Source organism: Chelonia mydas, chromosome 1 (genome assembly GCF_015237465.2).
Source record: "Chelonia mydas isolate rCheMyd1 chromosome 1, rCheMyd1.pri.v2, whole genome shotgun sequence".
Lineage (NCBI taxonomy): Eukaryota > Metazoa > Chordata > Testudines > Cheloniidae > Chelonia > Chelonia mydas.
Genome location: NC_057849.1, coordinates 220,641,450 through 220,662,986, shown reverse-complemented (window position 1 = coordinate 220,662,986; position 21,537 = coordinate 220,641,450). Strand labels below are relative to the sequence as shown.

Below are 21,537 nucleotides of genomic sequence, written 5' to 3'. Positions count from 1 at the left end.
CGCAGCTACAAGAGAAAGGGTGAGGAAGGAGTTAACCAGCATGAATAGGAGAATGCCTGCCTGGGAGCACATGGCTATAAAAACTGGCAATGATGAAACTGGCCTGGAATATATCAAAGTAGTTCCTCTTCATTCTGGTGCAATGACAGTAAAGGAGATTCTGATGAATTCTTGAAAACTCAGGTTATTGGGTTGTTCTCTTCCTCATATGTCTCCGTGTTCTTAGCCTTTCTGAGGGTCTAATACTAATACTGGGATCTGATCCTCTTAATACATTATAGCACCACAGGTATGCAGAAAACACATGGACAGTGGGTCTTTGCTCCTGGGAGTTTACAGTTTAAATGATAGACTGAGGTAAGACTAGATCATCACAATGGTCCTTTCTGGCCTTAAACTCTATAAAACTTTTTCATTAAACTTTATTCTCTGTTTGAGATGCGGAATTTACAAAATGTATGATTCTCAGTCGCTGCAATCCACATAAATCCATCCCTCCACCCTCTTGTACATGTTGCGGGTAAAATAGCCACTACAGCTTTATGTGGCTCGCCAAGGATTTCTGTTAATATGTACACCGGGCGTATCCCGTATTCCTCACTGGGCAAAATTCCCTTTAATTTTTAAGGAGTTTTGAATCAGGCCCATCATCCACAATGTGGGCTTAAGCCTATGTTTGTCTGAAACACAAACATGCATCTTAGCAGAGCAGTTCATTTTATAAGACACAGAGGGATGCTCACCTACCTGTCAGAGAACAAGATCAAGCCCTTGGAAACTGACAATCTATGGCACAAGTATTGGAAACCACTATGGTGGAGCACTAACTTTTCTTGGAAGGAGGAGCATGGAGAGGGTTAGCTCATAGATACTTTCCACAGTAAATTAGTTAATATTAACTGTAGGAAAAAATTAGTTTAGTTGTGAGAAGAGTCCAGGAAACTGATCAAAAGGAGGACTCTGGGGGGTGTATTTTCAAAGCATTGTGTGGGATGTTCACTGCATAACTTCCACTAAAATGAGTGTTTAGAGTGGTGTGGTGATGGTTTAGAGGGGAGTGGTGATGAGGTAGTCATTTTATCTCTGTCACCTTTGCCTGGATGGGTAGAGACCAAAAGCCAGTATTATTTGATGGCTGTATCTGTGGCCTAAGTGAAACAACTTGGATAATCCACAGTGCAAAAAAAAAAAAAGTTGTTATAATAATACTTTGCACTTACATAGCATTTTTCCTTGGTAGAGCTCAAAGCACTTACACACATGGTGGGTAAGTCATACTCCAGTTATAGATGTGGTATCTGTCATGTAAACAAATTAGTGACTTGCCCAAGATGTCACAGTGAGTTGGTGTTAAAGTTGAGAGTTGAACAATGGTCCGCTAACTAGAGCTGGTCAAGCAGCATGCACTGGACAATTCTGATTTGTCAAAATGGACACATACCAGTTTTAACAAAACTTTTGGAGGAAAATATTTTTCAGGTCGAGGATATAATTTCTGGTCAAAACCAGTAAGTGGGAGGAGGGGATGGGAGAGAGAGAGAGACTCACCCCAGAGCAACCAATAGTTAAAGTACCCATCTAGGATGTGGAAGATCCAGGTCTGAATCAGGTAGCGTAGGGACTCAAACCTGGGTCTCCTGCATCCTAGATAAGTGCCCTAAATACTGGTCTATGGGTTAATCTGGGGTGGTGTTGCTCTCTGGTTTTTTCATTGAAAATCTTTGAATGCTCTCAGTTTTGTCCCAGTGCAGAATGGGAAAAAATTGAAATCTGAAATTTTCATAAAACAGGGAAAACCATTTCCTGCCCATCTCAGCACATTACCACCCGCCCCATGCCTGATTTACTAGATGCTGAGTCCCCTGACAATCTCGGCAAATAGGACAAGCGTTGTATCTGTTATGGCGGATGAACTACTTGAATCGTAGAGCTCTGGTGGTCCGCAGTTTACCACTGAGGCACATTGGCATGGAGCTGAAAGAGAAGCTTGCGCTGTTTCTGCCTGTGTTGTATCTATCCTGTAGTTAAATAAAGGCCTTCAGATTCCAGAGGTGCTATTTCAGCACCTTTCACCAGCACCAAATTATGTTTAAATAACAAAATGGTTTAAACATTCAAATACTGTAACTACATATAGTCAATATTCCCCTACTTATTGGATTACTGCAAGACAGCCAAATTCCCTGTGGTAGTTCTGGAGCACAAGGCCACTTACTCATAAATGAATGTACAGGATTGCTACACTGTAGGTACATTGTGTCAGAGGGTAGCATTATCCACATTTGGGGGTGTCAGATACTTAAAACTAAACTGAACAGTTCTGGCCCTTGAAATGCCAGCAAGACTGATCTCTTAGCTGATGCGGTCCAGCTTCAATCATTATATATTTTACTTGTAAACTATCCTGGGTTTGTATGTGATTTGGAGGAAAAAATAATTTCTTTATTTATAAAGAACCATGAAACGGAAACTCTGAAAGCGCAGTGTATAGTGCAAAGAGGTTGACAGAGTTGATTATAGAGGGCTTAACTGTTGATGGTATGAAGATTTTTCTCCAGTTGATATTTCTCAGCAATTTAGTTGTGAAAAATTGTTGTTTTGTGCTTAAAAAATTATACGGTTGATAATTAGGACAGTAGTGCTGCAGAATTTTTAGGCCTTTCATGTTCCCTTTCCAGGCTTGAAATGGACTTTAACAATGTATTAGATTACTATAGATGAGGCTGGTACCTCTGCCTACTATTAAGGTTGCCCAGTAGCGCCCATTATAAGACCCTGTTTTCAGTTGCTTATAATTTTGCCAAACTTTAACCATCTGGGCTGATATTTTCCATGCCAGGTATGTATCTCAGGATGTCTTTTTTCTTTTTCTTTTCTTTTTTTTGAGGGGAGGGATGGGGGTAAAACTTCAGCCAAAACAGTTCATTGTTTCCAAGATTGGTGCTAGGGGGAAACACGTTGTTTTGTCCATGTTAAAAATTTTAATGGCTTTAAAAGAAAAAGTTCTAGCACCCCCTTGCTCTGGCACAGGGACTTGAACTATGGCATGGGGGGGTGGCCTTTGTATCAGGGGTGTGTCTTTTGTCATCCCCATGAAAATCTGCCCAAATTTGTCAAGTTAAAAGCCTTTGAAAAATTGTGGTGTGCACTTGCGTAGTTGAGACTTTGATTTTTAGCAGCTCTGGGTATGTCTACACAGCAAAACAAAGATCTGGGGTAGTGAGTCTCAGAGCCCAGGTCAACTGACTTGGGCTCTCAGGGCTTGCATCCTAGGGCTAAAAATAGCAGTGTAGAAATTCAGGTTTGGGCTGGAGCCTGGGCTCAGAAACCCAGCAAGGTGGAAAGGGTCTCAGAGCCCAGGCACCAGCCCAAGCCCAAATGTCTACACTACAATTTTTATCTCCATAAACCCGGGTTAGTTGACCCAGGCTCTGAGACTCACTGTTTCAGGGTTGTTTGTTGTTGTTTCTTTTTGGATGATTTATTTGCTGCACAGAGCGGAGGTACCCTGAGGCCTCTGAAGATTCCATGGTCTCTGAACATGTTCAAGTTTCTCACAGCTCCTAGTGCTGACCAGAGAGCGTGTGTACCATCCCCACAGAGTGACTGAGCATGCTCCCTCCAGCCCAGAGATACATGTGTGAAGCTGGACTTTCCATGTAATGGTTTCTGCTGGCTGCCAAGGTCAGGCTGAGGCTGGACACCAGAGCTGACAGCAGGGAGTGTCTCTCTCCTGTGCTCTCAGTGACCCCCACTACTGGCACCCAGGCAGTGGAATGGAGGAAGCTGTCTCATTCAAATGCAGAAGGGACAAAGGCTGGACCAGGGGAAAGGGAGAGGATTAGACTGGGACAAATTGCCTGATGAGGCTGGGAGGAGCCAGAGTGCGAGAGGGAGGCTGGGATTGGGATCCATTAGGGAAATGGGGACTGGCTGGCAAGAAGCCAGAGACTAGGAACCAGTGGGAGTGTGTCTGTGGGTGGGGGAGATACATATCTGACAAGGAGCTGGGGTGCAGGGGAGAGGACCGGCACTGGCTGGGCAAAGAGACTGAGACAAGGAGGGAGGTCTGAAGGCGTTTGCTGTGCATAGAAGTGTCCATGAAACAATTCCTCTTATGCAAGTTGCCCCAGCAGCAGCTCTAGTAACTGTCAGTTCAGCCATGGTCAGGGAGAATATGTCATGATGTCACAAAGCGAGTGAGGCTTCATTAAGACTTTTTGCTTAAAACAGGAACATTTTAACAGATGCCCGGCCAATGCATGGCGACTTGTATATTGTTTATAACTTTATTCAACCAGTGGCCATCCAGTTGTGAAGATCTGCCGTTATTTTCTGTTATCTGCATATGTGTGGAAAAATAATACAAGATTTTTTTTTCAGAATAGGAGAAATGGGAGGTGTCTTTTGAGGAGCTGGGTGGTTTCCTTGGTTTGCAGTCTCACAGAACTAGAAAAATAGTTTACTTTATTCTCTGTTCTATTCAATATAATTTTTATATCACACTCGTCACTGTAGTATCTGAGCATCTTCCAAGAGCACATCAAGCCATGTTGCACATCTGTCACGTTATTTGTTCTCTCATCCTCTCTCCAGCTGGAGGAGCCTGTGCAGTGGAGTGTCCTGTTTTGGTAGGGTGTCTTTTTTTTATTATTATTATTTTTAATATAAACATACCTGTTGCTATGTGTGTGTTATGTTTATGCTCAAACAGCCATTTTGGATGGAGATCAAACACAGAGACATTCAGCCCCCCCCAGTTTTGAATGTTTTTGACACCTATGAGCAAGTGGACATGGTGGTTTGATTGGAACTGTTTGCCAACCTTGGCTATAGCAGTCATATAGGAGCTGCAATACAGGGAAACGACCCCCCACCCTCTCCTTAAGTAAACAATTTGAAGTAACCCAATAAATTCTATTTGACCTTGTAAGCCCCCTCTCTATTAGACAATTAACACTCCTTGGTCCCTTTATGTGGTTACTTTACCACGAACGGAAGCACAGGCAGTATCCTCAGGACGCAAATCCCTGTTTTTCACTTTGAAAATCATTTTTTTTTCAGCTGTAGGGCATCCCAGATTTCACTGCAGAACATCTTGAGACTATTCCAAAAGAGCAACTATAGCAAACTAACTGCTACACGCTGTCAGGGAATGGCAAGCTCTTGGAGGTTAGCGAAACAACAACAATTTATAACTCTAACAACATTTAATCATGGATCTCATTTTTTCCTGTACAAGGAGCAGCCCGCTGTTCTAATTTATCCCCTTCCCAGCCTCCCTGGTTCCACTCCACTCTGTGTATATTTACTTTCTGGTAAATATACACAGAAATCGTCATGGTAGCTCAAAGACTATTGGGCTAATGAAAAGGAGGACTTGTGGCACCTTAGAGACTAACCCATTTATTTGAGCATAAGCTTTCGTGAGCTACAGCTCACTTCATCGGATGCTCACGAAAGCTTATGCTCAAATAAATGGGTTAGTCTCTAAGGTGCCACAAGTCCTCCTTTTCTTTTTGCGAATACAGACTAACACGGCTGCTACTCTGAAACTTGGGCTAATGAGTCTGACACAAATTTTTGTAGAGCAAAGAACTTGCAATAATAGCCATCAGCTTGCTGTTGCCCTGTCTCTTTGGTTCTTTGTCCTTAATCCCCACATCCACCACAGGAATCTCTCTCTTTGTAGTGTAGATGGATCAGTCATTGGGCTGCTAATCTGGATTGGCCCAACCCTGCAAGGTGCTGGATATCTCCTGCTATATGCTGAGTAATCTGATCTGCTAGTAAAATCAATGGGAGCTGAGGTTGGCACGTCACTTCTTAAACATCACTGGCTTTATTCTGTGCCCTCAGGTTGTTCAGCCACTTAGCTGATTTGAAACAGAGCACTGGAACAAAATATGTTCTAAGTGATTTTTAACTAAAAGCTAATGTGAAAATGTTGGAGCTTGAACCAATGTAAACATATTAAATGTAAGACCATTTTCAAATGTAGTAAAGAAAAAAATCACACAGTGTTCCTTCTCCTGAAATTCCTAAAGGATACATTTCTCCTTCTGAGTCATGATTTCATAAGATTATATTTTATTAAACATTCTTTACAAATTTTAAAATATTGCTATTTTACATGCACAGAGGAAAATCAGTTGAACAGTTGTTCATAGGCATCCATTTAAAATCAACCACAAAAGAGGAACACTTTATTATGATGTCAGTTATTAATGTACTTGATATGTATATCTAAAGTGCATTATGTTACAATATATATATATGTATAGAAAGTCAGCAGCACCAAGATACTTTCACAAAATAAATACACCATTCAACAAAATAAATTATGGTAAATGTGACAATAATAATTGGCTTAGCCTTAGCAAAAAAAAAAAGAAAAAAAGAAAAAAAGAAAAAAAAAATCACAATAGCCAAATGTGCAGTTTCAGAGAGCAATGGGGAGGAGGAGGTTTTATTTCGATGCATTTACAATATTTACAGATAATAAATATTTCTAATACTTTCCATATGTTCACTATTACAGAATACTGCAATACGTTTTCCAAAGATCTCAACTGAAAATTCAACGCCTCCTGCAAAGAAAGAGGGGGGACGGGAGACACAAAGGGGGAAAAAAATTAAATTTCCCTGAAAATAAATGGACACAAGATTAATGTAACAGTTCCACAAGTAATATAGGGTGTGCCTTGCTATTAAATAGCCCCTCTAGGAAGAGCTGATTAATAACACTGAGCTATTAGGAGTCTTCTTTTAAGTCTCTACAGTTCTTTTAATGCAATGAAAATAGCGATGCAAGGGACGGCACACTGCTTTCACACAGCTAAGTCTGTATCATCTGCAGCCGTCTACTCACAGAAGTAGGAAGAGGGTTCTGCTTCATTTAGGCCCGATTCAGCAAGGTACTTAAGCACATGCATAAATACCACTCAAGGCTACTTATGAGCTGAAAGTTAGGCATAGTTTTAAGTAGCTTGCTGAATTGGGGCCATAAAGCTCAGCTCAGAGAACAGATTTAAAAAACCCATATAAAACCAGCTGGAAAAATGAGCATTAAGGGCAAGGCTGAAAAGAACATTCAAGCCCATCTAGTAGCTAACGTGCCCATTATATTGCTTGAGCTTTGTTTCCTGTGCTGCCTTTGTGATACCATGTTTACTGTTGTCAGATACGTTCTACCGTTGTCATTTGGTCTGTCTTTACCACTGATGGTGGACTATAAGCAACCATTGGATAAGGAATTATTTAATTGTGAGGTATGTATTTATAGAACATGAATTTTACTGTAGTACAATGTGTCCAGGTCCTGATTCTGAAGAGACACTAGCTCCATTCACAGCACAAATTAATTAAATGGTTGTTGAATTAAAGCTTTGGAAAACTGAAATTGCATCTTTGTGAGTCCAGGAGGCGTCTAAAGGCCTGCCCCCGGAAAATATTGAGCAGTTCCTGTGAGTCTCTGAGCACCTTCAGCTTGTACCAAATTCAGTGGGAATTGGAGGCATTCAGCACCTTGCAGGATCAAGCCTTAAGGTTGGGAATTGCTCTTCTGTACTTAATAGGTGCCACTGACAGACTGGTTTTAATTCTGTAATCCTCCCCATCCACAGTGAATTCAAGAGGCTATAAGCAGTATCCCCTGCCACCCATTCTGTATCTTATTTATATTTTGTTTTGTATTTTCCAATATTGATATTTTTCTGACAGTGAAACTGCTGGGTTTTTCCTCTCTCACTGTGTGCAGTCCATTTCTGTAATTGTATGTTGGTTCCCTAGGAAACAACTATAGGATGGAATTTGATTGGCTGTGTTGTCAGACTGATTGCCAAAGTTGTGGGTAGAGTTTCACATGGCAGACTTGTGTGGGTGTGAGACACAAAAAAAAAGAGGAAATTCTTGACAATTTAAGGGGGTTTTATGTGCGTAATGAAAGCAAGACTACATCTAATTTTAGGGAGGTTACACTTTTGAAAGGTTTCTTAGGAAATTAAGTACCAATAATTTAATTTAATTGGAATGGGAATATAGTTAGGAGTGCTGTGAGAAGGAAATTTTTTTAAGTAACTGGAGTGGAAGTGTTAGCATGCATACATTTGTACTATATGTAAACTAATATTGATGTACATTGTATATTAATCACACAATTAATTGTTTATATATGTGAGTGTGTACTAAAAATGTAAAAAGAACAGGAGTCCTTTTGGCACCTTAGAGACTAACAAATTTATCTGAGCATAAGCTTTCATGAGCATGCATCTGATGACGTGAGCTGCAGCTCATGAAAGCTTATGTTCAAATAAATTGTTTAGTCTCTAAGGTGCCACAAGTACTCCTTTTCTTTTTGCGGATACAGGCTAACATGGCTGCTACTCTGAAACCTACTATAGATGTGTACTTTTAAAATGGATTATGCTTTGGTTCTGGATTTAGCTTTTAGCCTTGAATTTAGAGTTCAAGGTGAACCACGATTTAGGTTTGGGTTTCATGGTACCAAAATCTTACAACTGCTCTCTGTGGTTTCTAAGCTCAAATGTCAGAAATATTGCAAAATCAACTAATTTTGCAAGACCTTTCTCATATTGGGCCACGTTCCTACCGGAACTAGAAAGCAGGTCTCTTCCAGTTTCTGTTTGGACTTGGACTCAAAATTGTGGGGTCAGGACTGCTAGGGAGAATTCGCGAGTTCAGCCAAACTGCAGTCATGCCTTCTTTCCCCACCAGCAGGGAGAGTTGTGGTGTATGAGCCCTCAAATCAGCTCTGTGCAACTGGAGGATTACACGTATACAGGGGTGATTGTCCCTGAGCCAGCTAAACTGAGTTTACAGATGTGTTATGTCGTCACTGCAGTGCAAAGTGACTCTGGTGCCCTGGAGGCTCTGGCACTCCTATCTAAAATTTGTAGGGAGAGGCAGGGGTTGGATTTGAGATGCGAATTCAGACACAGGACTTGCATATGTTTGTAAAGAATGACTTGTGTTATTAAGTAAAAATGATGATGAATTATGTCATTTCCTGAATTAAAAATAATTAAACAAAAGGTTTCAGATTTCAAGTTGACAGCTGTTTTGATTTAAGGTGTAGAAATGATAGCATCTGCCAGCTCACTTGGATAATTACAGATAAAGAGCATGTACTCGATTCTCAGAAACCAGAACTGCTGTGGGCTTTGTAAGGGAGGAATTGCAAACTCCTGTTTTATAACTTTTTTTTTTAATTATATTTTATATAAAATATATTTATAATTAAGTATTGCAAGTATACAATCCCTTCAAGACTCTATTCCCCTACTGGACTAACACTGCAAGAAGGGTAATAATGCCAAGAGGCTAAGGCCAAAACTGTAATGTACTGTAAAGTTGAGCTTCCTTTAGGCATTTAAAGACATTCGCAATTTAAAACTTAAACCGATAAAATCTATAGAATAGTCTTTTGTATTTCATTTACAGATCCCATCAGAGATAAGAGTAGTATTAAAATAAAATCCAACAATCAAATGCTTTGGGAGTTTTAGCCCCATTACTTTAGTTTCTGTATAAGTGCACATTTGAAGATAGGCTTTGTTTTTCAGCTATCCTAGCTCTATAACATTTATTGCAACTTCTGTATGTATCAAACATCTGATTACATATGCCCTGGAACAGGCCTTTAAAGGTATTTCTGTACTGCAGCAGGAAGGGGCGATTCCCAGTATGGGTAGGTAGACTCAGGCTAGCTCAGCTTGAGCTAGTATGCTAAAAATAGTACTGTGGACTTGGCAGCACTGGCAGAGACTCAGACTAGCTACCCAAGCTTGGATAGGGGTTTCGGCAGGCTTTGTCTCCAGCAGCTAGCCTTAGCGGCTGCTACTGCTATTTTTAGCACGCTAGCTCAAACAGAGCTAGCGCAAGTCTGTCTGCCCTCCCTGGGAATCACACCTCTTATCTGCAGCGTAGCCATACTCTCAGTAACAATCAAAAGCAGCGCCAGTTACACCACTTCTTCTTATTAAAGTTCTGTTAACTACTGACTTGTCATTAAGTCTAAGGCCCAATCCCAAATTTCTTATTCTGGCCTAGATAAGGCCTGGTGCTGAATGCCAGGAACTCCCCTGACCTCGATTGACAGTTGAGGACATGAGGCACCTATCAGGACTGGTCCCATAAAGATTGAATTAAGGTGCAGCATTTTAATAAAACCCATGGTTCATGGCATCTCTCTTCAAATAATTTACTGTGAAGCAACTTGCACTTTTGTGTCCATTGAGCCAAAAGTGAAGGGGAAGAGGTGAAGGGAGAAGAGTGTTATTTGTTTTCTTTTTAAATTCTTTTTGGAATTGAATGTTTCAGTTTGCCTTCTGTACACAAAGCTGTTCAAGCTCAAATCCAGACATGAGATGTGTGCAAGCAGGCTAGCGGCTCAGGACACTTAGTAGAGAGACTACAGCTCACCATTGCCCTTAAAAACCTTCATTGTCATACATGAGGAAAACATGTCTCTCTCCAAGGGTAATGCTCAACATTTTTCAGCAGCAACGTAATTGTTTCACAAGCTGGCAGAAAGATGGAGCTGAATTAAAAAGTCCTAATGGCAGGGAAAATTTTATGGCAAAAGGCTGGTCTGCACTGTTTGCAGATATTACTAAAAGAGAAACTTTCCGTGTTCTCCCCTAAGGTTAAACAGTAAAATGAAAAACTGTAAAGTAAAGGTAGGAAAGCTGCCAAGGATCAAGGGGAAAAAAAGAAAACCTCTCCATTTTATAGATGCAGAGCTTTAAGCAGAGTTCAAAGCTTTCAGTCTGCTGAGGACCAAATGTGAGACAAAGATCTGAAACACGGATACCAAAGTAAAAGCAGCGCAGGAAATTGTAATAGATGTGAGGGTCATTTCGTTGGCGAAAATAACACTTTCTGTAACCTCAGTTTCACAAATCTCTGTGATAAGTAATTTACCATAATTATTCCTGACAGAGTTGTCAAGAGTCTAGAGCAGGGTATTGGGAGTCATGAGACCCGAGTTCTAGTCCCTGCCCTGCTGGTGAATCACTGTGTGGGTCATGGGCAAGTTGCTTAACTTCTGTACCTCTGTTTCCCCAGCTGTAAAATGGGAATAACACTTACCTTTGTAAAGTGCTTTGTGGTTGCACAACATTTTGAAATGTCCTAAAAATTTTTATTATTATTATTATTATAATAAAATTCCAGATTTGTGTGAGGCAGAGGTAAAATCTAACAATTCCAATAAATAAACAAAATATATGGTGTGTCTCCTTGATAAGGATAAAGCATGATTACCTTAAATTGTGATCATGTGTAGTACCAGAGATGTCCAAGAGGGGGACCCCTTCATTTCCATTCGCAGATTCTCTAGAATTTGGCCATGCTGAGCGGGTTCGCCTCTTTTTCTTTTCTTGTTCCTTGCGTTTTCCAGGCTTTGGTTTCTTCTTCTTTCCTGATGTCTTCAGGGGCTGCTCTTTGTATGTCTGAGCTTTGTTTGTCTCCTGAGTTAGGTATTTACCCTCATCTTCACTGCCACATCGGACAGGGTAGTTCTTTGTGTTAGTTGGAGGCTTAGGGTTTGGAGAAACTTCTGAAGTAGTCCGGATCTCTGCTGTGTTAACACCTTCAATGAGATTTTGAAGGAAGATCCTCCTTCGTAGATCTTGGATAGACTTCCCTTTGTCATGCAGTAGCTGATGCTCTGATACAGCTCTTTTGCTAAAAGAAAAAGAGAGCAGGGAGAAAAAGATATTTTATAATTTCATTATCAGCCAAAACTTGGCAAAACTCATCTCTCCTCTGGCAGCTGTCGCTACAGTGAGCAGTGAACCAACTTTCCAGCTCTTGGTATACCCTGCAAACTCAGTGGTGGAGCAATTTCTTGTCAGAGTAGCTGTTCCCTGCAGAGAGGGAAAGAACCTAAGCCAGTAATAATTCTCTGTGGACCCATCACACAACACTGGGCTTGTGGGTGGATTAGTCAATGCTCTGTTCTGGGAAAGCATTTCTTAATGGTACAAGGCATCCTATCTAGGCACTAAGACAAGAAAGGCAGTTGCCAAAGTTAAGGAAAGCAGGGAACCAGATAATGGAGCACTGCAGTCACATAAGAAAGGGAATAATAAACACCTGCAGTGAAACCTGAACCTCTTTTTATGCAACATCATTTTAGTAACTTTCTTCTGCCCCGTCATATACTTTAAAAAAAAATATGCACCTTACTTTTAAGTTTCAATTAGTGTAACTGCTGGTATTTTCTTTATGCCAAAATTTTCAAACTTGAGTGCCTAAAATGTGAGCAACCTATAACCATATTTAGACACCGAAACAAGCAGCTTGACGTTCAGAAATTGTGAGCACCTAGAAGCTCCCATTGACTTCAGCCAATATTAAATATGGATTTAAGTGGATTTAGGAACCCGAGTTTGAAAATTTTGACCTGAATTTCTGGTGTTCTCTATTTTCTCTTGTGCACTGTGCCAGTCCATTTCTGTGGTTCCCCTCACCCTTTTCTCTGCATCTCTGTTCCTTATGATTCTTCCTTGACATTCTTCCAAAGTTCCTATATTTGTCCCTTTTATTGCTCATTGCAACTCTGACATTTTGGTTCATTGGAACTCTTAAACTGTATCTGTTTTTGAGGAGTTGGAAGATGATTTAACTGGAAGCCTTGCCAATGGTTCATACTTGGCTAACAAGGTATGGTCATCAGAAACCTTTGAGAAAGGATGGTCCAAGATCTGTCTGGCCAATGAATAACCATGAGAAAATACACATTTTTTCCTTAATGCAGGGTGGATGCACACCTGCACTGTGAACCATGAAAGCATATGAGGTGGGATTATAGTTATGTTCCCATGACTGCTAAAACCTATAGTCCTTCGAGCTTGCTTTACCTCAGTGTGCTGAGACAGGCTATGCATCCTCTTTTATTGTATCAGGGTGCTACCCGTGATTGGACTCATGCTAACCAAAGAAAATGAATTAATTGCCTTGCCTGTTGCACAGTAATTTTGTCTGTAGCTAATGCAGTTTCTGAATATGGATGAGCAGGGAGAAGACCAATAACTGTCTGAGAGACTATTCACCCCAACTATCCTACTATACTGTGGAGTTTCAAAATGTGGCGTGGTATAACTATACACCAAATGCTTGAGCGAGGTCTGTAATTTGTTACCCTCAGTCCCTTCTGAGCTGGCTGCCATATGTTGTGGACTTCCAACGTAGTCAATGCTAGAGCTCTTTGGAAGTTAGCAGCTTCATGTAGCATAAGTTTATGAGAGCATCTCCTTTGCTTTTTATCCATGTAGATCTGCACACACGGAGTTTTTGGTTCAAATGATCCCAAATCTCAAAGTGAAATTCAGATCAAAATGCCAGCTTGTCCCTAGCTCCACAATAACACTATGAATTGATCATGATTTTGCTGCAAAACTATATATTGGGTATATTTGCTCAACACTGGGCCTAGATTTGCTCAAAAGAGTTGAGTAAATCTTTTGCTAAATGTTCTCTGAGTTTCAAGAAACCTGTAGGCAGGTGAGTTTCAGGGAATTTGTGATTTTTGTGCAAGTAGATCATACTCTTCTATTGAACACCTCTAAGCAAAAATAACATGGCCTGATACTGAGCTGGTGTAAAGGGGCACAGCTTAATTCACTTCTGTGGAGCTGCAATCATTTACACTGGCTCAGGATCTGGCCTATCCGAAAAGATATGTAATCATCCATTTTGCCAAACTCCTCCTGTGATGCTACTCCAATCCCTCTAATGGCCTATATCAGGTACATACCCACAGTCACTCTGATGCTCTGTCTTGTACACCTTACTTCATAGCAATAACCAGCAAAGGTTGACTACTAACTACCTCCTTGCTTAGCTCAACCTGACTTGCAAATGTCAAATGTTAAAACCAGCACCTTCCACTCATCTGACTGTGGCAAACTTCTGTCATGTTTCTCAATCTGTCCACTGTGACTCACATTACTTTCCTAACTAAAGAACTGTATTTTCCCAGGATGCTTTCATGGGAAATGTAGTTATCATTCCACTCTCCTAGTTTATAAAAAGCATACAAAATCTTAGTGCTTTACTGAGTTTAAAATAGTATGCCTCATGTGAAAAGCTTTCCTACTGTCTCTTATAAACTACCAGGGATAATTGCTTTTATCACAGAGAACACAAAGCTGCCTTAATCCTCTACTGTATATTTAGTCAATTTACTCACTGTTACAAAATCTTGAATCTTAAAATCTTGTTATTAAGGACTCTTGATTGAAAAGCAATTCCATTTTACATAGATAGTCTAAACCTAGAATACACACAATACAATCAAACATCATTACAAGACCCACTTCTTATATTAGTGTAGATTTCCATTACAATCCATGAATTGACATGAGACTGGATGCAGTGCCCGGAAAGGGCGGGTTTCAGTTTAAATGTCTGTCTGATATTTAGCATGCAAATCTGGCCCCAAACAACATTCTGCTGTTCCACGTGACTGTATAATATTACATAGAGTTATATTTCACATGACTTTTATTACCCAGCCAGACTTGAAGATTACATTTTGTCTCCCAGTTTCCTTTGGGAAATTTATATTTCACAATATACAAAGTGAAAAATATGTGGCAAATATAAATCTCCTCCCCCCATTACTAACCCCAACCTAGCCGCTCAAGTAACTCCTTTGTTCGTAACCCCAAGGAAAACAACTTGCTGAAGAAGGTTCATGTATGGAAGTCCTTTAGAGAAGTGTCCCATAACACAGGTATCAACAATGTGATGAAAAGTCCCCATCTTTCCCCTCCCCCCTCCTCCTCATTCACAGTAAGGAAAGTGGTGGACTCTTGAATATGTGTATTCAGTTACTGGGATTAGTTATATATGACAAATAATATATTTACAAGAAAAATGTTGTAGTATTAGCAAGCAACACAGTTAGGAAATATTAGGATGTTAGGGTTAGGATGACCCACTAGAGGTCCCTTCCATCCTTCTATGAAATATGCTTCTCACTGAAAGGAAAACAGTCTGACCCCAAACCAAATGCAGTAAATGTTAAGCTAACATGTGGGTAAGCACTTCTGAGAGAAAGATGTAGATCATGGTTTCTGTTTGCCCAAAGTGCCCAGACAAATTATTGTATACAAGAATGTTCTATATACATGTGTAGCTAACTAGTCCTATGTCTCATAATGGAAAAAAAAGTACTTAGGCTTAAATACTCTGAATCCAGGACTTGTGAACATTCTGATTTCTAAAATGTTACTTTTGGGTGACTATTCCCACCCTCCTCCCCCCAAGTTCATTCTTCTTAGAAAGTTTTGTTCACTTTTTTTAAACTTGTGTTAGTAGCAAAGAGTCAACTTTGTCTCAATTTTTTAAAACTAAATAATTAATTATTGAATCATTATCGTACTTTCTTCATTTGGGGCCTGATCCAAAGCTCGTCTAAATCAGTGGAAAGATGTCAATTGGCTCTGGATCTAGCCCTTAGGGAGGTATCCTGCAAAGGGCTGAGTGCCTTCAGCTCTCGTTAACTCCACTGGGAGTTGAGGGTGCTCAGCCCATCTCACAAGTGGGTGCACAGTTTATGCTAAAGGAAAAATATTTGAAACAAACTTGGAGATGTGGTGATGCAGTGTCTAGGCATGCTGATAAAAATATCTAATTTCTCTTTGAGTCATTGCTTGTTTTCCAGAAACTTCTTTAACAGCTAAAACATTTAATGGGCCCTGCAATCTGAACTCAGGCAAACTTCCCATTGGTTTCAATGGGAGGTTTGCCTGCATAAGGACCGCAGAATGGGGCCTATGATTTAGTTCTGTTTGGCTATAATAATGTGTCTAATTTCATCTACTACTGATTTAAGCCTTCCCTGGAAAACTATGTCTATACTTGAGGCGAGTTATTATCCATTAGCTCTAGGAGTGGTTTGTGGTGATATTAAAACAGGGTGTATGTTTGCATGTGGTGTTAGTGTTTGTGCTGTACCCACAAACAAAACTACATGAATGCCACTGACTGACAGCTAAATGGTTTCTTCAGTGCGTTTTACATGCTATACAAAAAGGGAATCAAGAAAAGCTTTTTGACAATTTAGCACCTATTTTGTCATCCCATGATTTGGAGGGTGGAGGAAAACAGGAGGGGATGTATTTAATCTTGACATATATAAGTACTGGACTCAAAAAGATAACAGGAATGTCTTATCAAATCTTAATTTAAGCAAAAGTTGGCTCAGTTCCAATTCAAAGATTCTTAGCCAAGGAAATAGAGTATTTAATTGTGCTTTATTTTTTATGTACATGAATCCACACATGGATTCTCTGCACAGCTGAAGAGAATAAGAAGGTTTCAAAACAAAAAATAGTTCCAGGGTAGTTTGCAGCAGTGCAAACTAGCAAATGTTAATAGGAAGAAATACACTGTAGCTTTATCATCAGGACAATGAATGCAATTTGCCCTAGGAGGTTTTGGTGCCAAAGTTCAGACAAGTCTCAAGTCATTTCACTTAGGGGGATTTATTTGCTTTTCAAATGATAATAGAGGAAATGATATATGGAACACTTGTCCTGAAATACATACATGAGCAGTTATAAGGAAACTCTTCTGAAGTTGATTAAATGTACAGTATGTGACACTTTCGTCTAAACATTCTTGACAGGGTTTTCTAATTCTCTCTCTCTCTCTCTCTCTCCAGTCTGAGTCTTGCTTCTGAAGGGGATAGAAACGTCAAGTCTTGTCAGCTGCCTTTTAAGCCAGTGTACAGCTTGAAGTGTCCCCTCCCTAAAATATCTGGTACAGATCAGCCACCTAAATGTCTACAGAGAGTAAGTAACATAGCTACATGTGTAGGCTATTGATCTAGATCACTTCTGTGGTTTCTTTTCTGGACTTAGCTTACAATACAGTGATATCTATGTTCATGATTACTGGAGGAATAAGAGGGTCATTTCCTGAGCAAAATATCTGAAATCAGGTTATCATCTATCTACAAAATGCTTCTGTCTCCAAGTCAGTTATTTGACTCCAACTGATGAAATTATTGCAAAGTGGCGCAAGTCCAAAGGAAATATTTCGATATTTAAATTGTACTATCTTCCGCAGCTACCACAGCTTTTTAGTGAGCGAGCAATACCTGTGCTGGATCTACACCAATACAGACATATTGTCATTCCAGTATATAATCTACACGTATTCGGTGCAGTATGGTTCCAAACCCCTCTCATTTGTCTGTCATGGTGTGTGAATAGATGTCGATCTACATCCAAGCACCCATATGTTTTGCTGTCTTATATACACTTCGGCTCCTCAGGTTAAAGCACACATTCTTACCTGAGTGTCTTATGCAGTCAGGGGGAATTGAAAAGTGCTGTCAATCCCTTGTGATTCATTAAAGCGGGTGGGCATATAAACTGTTCTTTCTCTATTGCTTAACCAAAGCTACCTGGTGCAGGTACTTCTGAAGCCGCTCCGGTGAAGCACTCCGGCAGGTAACAGAGAGGCGCAGTTGCTGGAGCGCTTAGAGCACACAGGGAGCCCGGTTGCAAGCTGTAACCTTATGGCAGATGTACACACACAGACAGATTTCTCACACCTTCCCCCCACCCCAGTGATCAGAGTCAGAAAGAAACTTACAGTCTGCGGCTTGTCCCTTCCACTGATCTCCCATAACAGGGGACAGAATAACTCAGCAGGAAGACTGCGAAACTCCAGTGCTGGAACAGTTTCGTGAACATGGTATCCCCTCGGTCTCGGAACCTGCAACGAAAGGAAAATGAGTCCAGTGGTACATACTCCGGCTTCTTTCTAAAATAGCAGCTGCGGCGGACTACACAACCTCCTCCGAAGTTGCAAAAGAAAAACAAACTTTCTTGACTCCCGGCAGCTCTCACTTCTTAGAGATCAGCTGCTCCCAACTTTGTGAGCGCGCTCTCTCGCCCTCTCTCCCAAAATAATCACAGGCAATTCCTCTCTTAAATACTAATAAAAATGAACTGGTTTGTATATGGATCGGGCGAAGGAGTGTGTTTACATGTCTCCCATAGCGATCTTTAATTAATCTGGCAAGCTGCTATCTCAGGGGTTTGTGTTACAGGGCAAACCCTCTTTTCAGCAAGGGGGGAAAAAGTTCCTCAGCTCATTCCCCCCCATTCCTCCCCAAACCAAGAGTATTTTCTTCTCTGTACAGATGGGGAGAGCGAGAGACAGACAGACTTGTATATACATCCAGCCATTATACCTCTTCTAAAGCCAGGTTCAGGTCTTGCTGCTTCCGGGACGTTTGGGTCCACACTGAGGAGAGGAACCTGAACTCAGGCAAAGCGTGTGTCGACTATCCGGAAAGCCCGAGAGGTCTAATAGGAACAGAAGCAGCAGGGAAGGCTTAGGGGCTGGAAAGCATGCTTGGCTGTGCAGGTTGGAGCAGAGCTGGGGCTTGGAATGTTCACACGCTCCGGAGGCAGCCGCTGGGAAACCTGCTGGAGGAGTCAGTGGCTGCAAAGAGATGGCGCCCTAGGAACATGTGCAGAGGGCGCCCAGCACGGGATACCAACAGCCAGAGAGAGAGAGAGAGAGAGAGAGAGAGAGAGAGAGATTTCACCCCTCCCCGGGATCGGGATCAAGAGAAGCAAACACCCGACCATAAAACGCACATGCCAACCCAGAGCAGTCACATCCCCCGAAAGCCGGGTTGGTTTCTCTCCCTTTCCCCCCCCACTGGGCCAGCAGCGTGTCTTCCCTCCCGCAGCACGCTGCAAAGGAGGTGACTCTCCCAGGGGGACACTTCCAGATCCAAACCAGCCGCCTCGCTTGAGATTAACGGTGCCTTGCCTTTCACATCACCTACCGTCCTTTACTGCCGTCCACCTATTCCCTGGAGGGCTGGTTCCTAACGATTGTAAGTGTACGCTAGCCAGGGGGCCACACACACTCTGTGGACACGGAAGCTGCTGGCCAGGAAAAAATAATACTCGTGGAGCGTTTCTCCCCCTCCTTTTTCAGCGAATGGCCCAACTTGGGTGTCGAAGGTAGCTGTGTCACTGTGCCTTGAAGTGAGAGGCTGAAAGCACCGCGGTGCGCCCTTCATTTGCGAGACACAGCTTTGGTTCGGAGCAGTAGTTCTTGCTTTCCTTGCTCCTCAGCACAGCTGTGAACAGCTGGCGCCCGTCCAGAACCCCTCGTACATACTTTCTAACCCGTTGCCAGCTGACGGGTTTATACCCTTGGTGGCCTAGCTGCTCTTTCTTACCGCCAGGGAGTTCCAAAAACTGCTTAGAAATAAGTCACCTGGGAGAACCGCCTCACGCGCTCCCACTTCAATCAGACATCATCACCCCAGCTGAGTGAACAACAGAATTTTCCATCACACGGAAACACTTATGTAAAACCAAAGGTAACACAATCCATCCCTTTCTACAGCCCAGTTGCGCAAGGAACTGCCCCGGGCTATTATGAAGTAATCGATACTACAGTGACTATATATAGAAAACTCTGTTTTTCTTAACGTTGTAAATAAAATAATTTGTATCTGACACAGTTAGCTTCTGGGGATCTTTATAGCACCCCAGGATTGTCTCTCTCTGTCTCACTCCGCCTTTTAACATAGTGGGGGCGTTATGCTGTAGAAATAAACATTTGGGGTATATGATCCGAATTTAAGTAGCACCCTGATAGCGTAATGTTCTCAGATCCCCAAACCACCGCAGCATGAAACTTTGTATACAGCATCCAACGACCTCCCCCAGCCCCCACCTCCTCTGATGGCTGCGATTTTGCATCACTTCTCAGGGTTTGTTTTTCAATGCTTCTTTAAACTTCTTCCTTGTTCAGTTTACCTTTTTACCAAAGCCCTCTGGTTTGGAGTTTAAGGATTTCCACAAACGCATAGAACGGGCAAGTTAAACCTGCTGGCATGGTACAAGAGATACCACCATCCCCACCACTAGGAGTCGATCCACAGAAGTGTTCACTGATTTATTATACATTCTTTCCAAGCTGCTTCACAAGTCTTAAGGTAACACTTAGATATTTTTTAAAATACCTTTTCTATAGCAAGTTAAATTACAAATAGACCACTTTATACCTGCAGGTTGTTTTACATTAAAAACGATATTTGCTTCCATAATAAAACAGCTAAACTACTTAGCCAAGTTTCATACCACACGAGCAAATAAAACCGAAAATAAAAAGGGCTGAAATTGAAATCATGCTGGAAACATTAAATGGCTTATGCTGTAAATAAAGTCACTATACACTTGGTAGGCTATAAATTAAAATGTATAATAAAGGCTACTTTGATTTACATTGCCCTTTCCACTAATTAAACAATAATTGTGACCCACCCCCGCTCCCAAACACACATAAGTCTACTGCTGGTGTTAATGGCAAAACATCTATCACATATTTTTAGAATTTCCTCTCCCCCACAAATTATAAAAAAAAAAAGTCCTCATACAGACTCAGGAAAAATAAATAGCCTTTATAAACTTGGAATACTGAAGTTTCCTCACAATTTATTACTTCACCTTTTCCTTGAGTTACAGTCTTCTGTGCCTTTCAGAGATCACCCTGGCCAAAAAAGAGGTTGATCTTCTTAGCAATCGCTTCCACAACTAGTTTCTATCTTTTTTTTTTAAAGTGAAATAAATCAAAATGAAAATGACTTTAAAAAATCCAGCCCTAGGAGCTTTTATTCTGCACCTAACATATTAAAGTGAAAAAGAAGGGTTTTAAAAGCAGGTGCTTCCTTCCCTTGTTGCTCTTGTTATTATCAAGGAACAGGAGCTTCTCCTCTTAATATATAGAGAGAGAGACCCTTTTCCCGGTACTGAAAAGAATAACTCGTGACATCATAGCCTACCTTCCCATTTACTGAGTAATCATCCCTGCTTCAATGGGGCTGGAAATACATGACTTAGATCCTAGGGCTCCTAAAGTTTTGTTACTGCTCAAAGAAGGGAGAAGTGCCAAGAAGGCTTGGTCTTTAGCAAGGCATAGGCAGGCACGCACTATGCACCTTTTAGCACATAGCAGGACTAGGAGTCGCTGGTATCTGGCATGGTTCTGGCTGAGTTATGTGCCACCTACACGAATGCCTAGCCCGTGAGCAAATTCTAACCTCCCCCAGTATCGTCCCATCCCAACTTTCAGCCCTTTCTTGCAGCAGCGCTGAGAGGAAATTTTGTGAGTGTATATGTCTGGCTTCTGCCTCCTTCCTCTCTTAAAGTTATGCTGAGCGTCTGTTCCTGCCTTCTGTGAGAAGCCATCTATTAAAAAGTCTATGATACTGAATGATTTTCGATCTCAGGAATGTTCTTTATCTCACTGGCATTTCGTGTTGAAATCCATCCCTTCCGAGAATGTGGCTTCGCAATATACAGTGGATGCACTTTTATGGCTTGCCTTAGGACAGCGGACCCAGGTTTATTCAGAACAATAACCACCCAGATCTAATGATATAGCATAGACCTCGGCAGGAATGAAAGAGGCTGTTATAAGCACCCCACCAAAGACCCCGTGAAAATGACCAAAGGATAG

The 21,537-nt window shown here is 41.3% G+C and overlaps 1 protein-coding gene across 7 annotated transcripts; it reads right to left on the bottom strand.

Moving 5' to 3' along the window:
* Nucleotides 1-6,067: 6,067 nt before the first annotated feature.
* On the bottom strand, nucleotides 6,068-21,195 carry PTHLH (parathyroid hormone like hormone). Of its 7 annotated transcripts, none has more exons than XM_043531913.1 (5): nucleotides 20,526-20,832; nucleotides 18,242-18,476; nucleotides 17,638-17,760; nucleotides 11,287-11,709; nucleotides 6,068-6,590 (listed from the first exon to the last, which is right to left on the bottom strand). In XM_043531913.1, the coding sequence occupies exons 3-5, from the start codon at nucleotides 17,736-17,738 to the stop codon at nucleotides 6,581-6,583; spliced, it is 534 nt and encodes a 177-aa protein (XP_043387848.1). In that variant the 5' UTR covers nucleotides 17,739-17,760; nucleotides 18,242-18,476; nucleotides 20,526-20,832; the 3' UTR covers nucleotides 6,068-6,580. The 7 variants fall into 7 exon arrangements, with proteins under 7 accessions (XP_043387848.1, XP_043387879.1, XP_027675088.2 ...); XM_043531944.1 differs by having other exon boundaries at nucleotides 18,242-18,356; XM_027819287.3 differs by lacking the exons at nucleotides 18,242-18,476; nucleotides 20,526-20,832 and adding an exon at nucleotides 20,861-21,190.
* Nucleotides 21,196-21,537: the final 342 nt, after the last annotated feature.

Coding starts and splice junctions, on each gene's coding strand:
- PTHLH (XM_027819287.3), bottom strand. Junction 11,710..17,637: donor GAAGGGACAAGCCGCAGACT/GTAAGTTTCTTT, acceptor TTTTTCTTTTAG/CAAAAGAGCTGTATCAGAGC.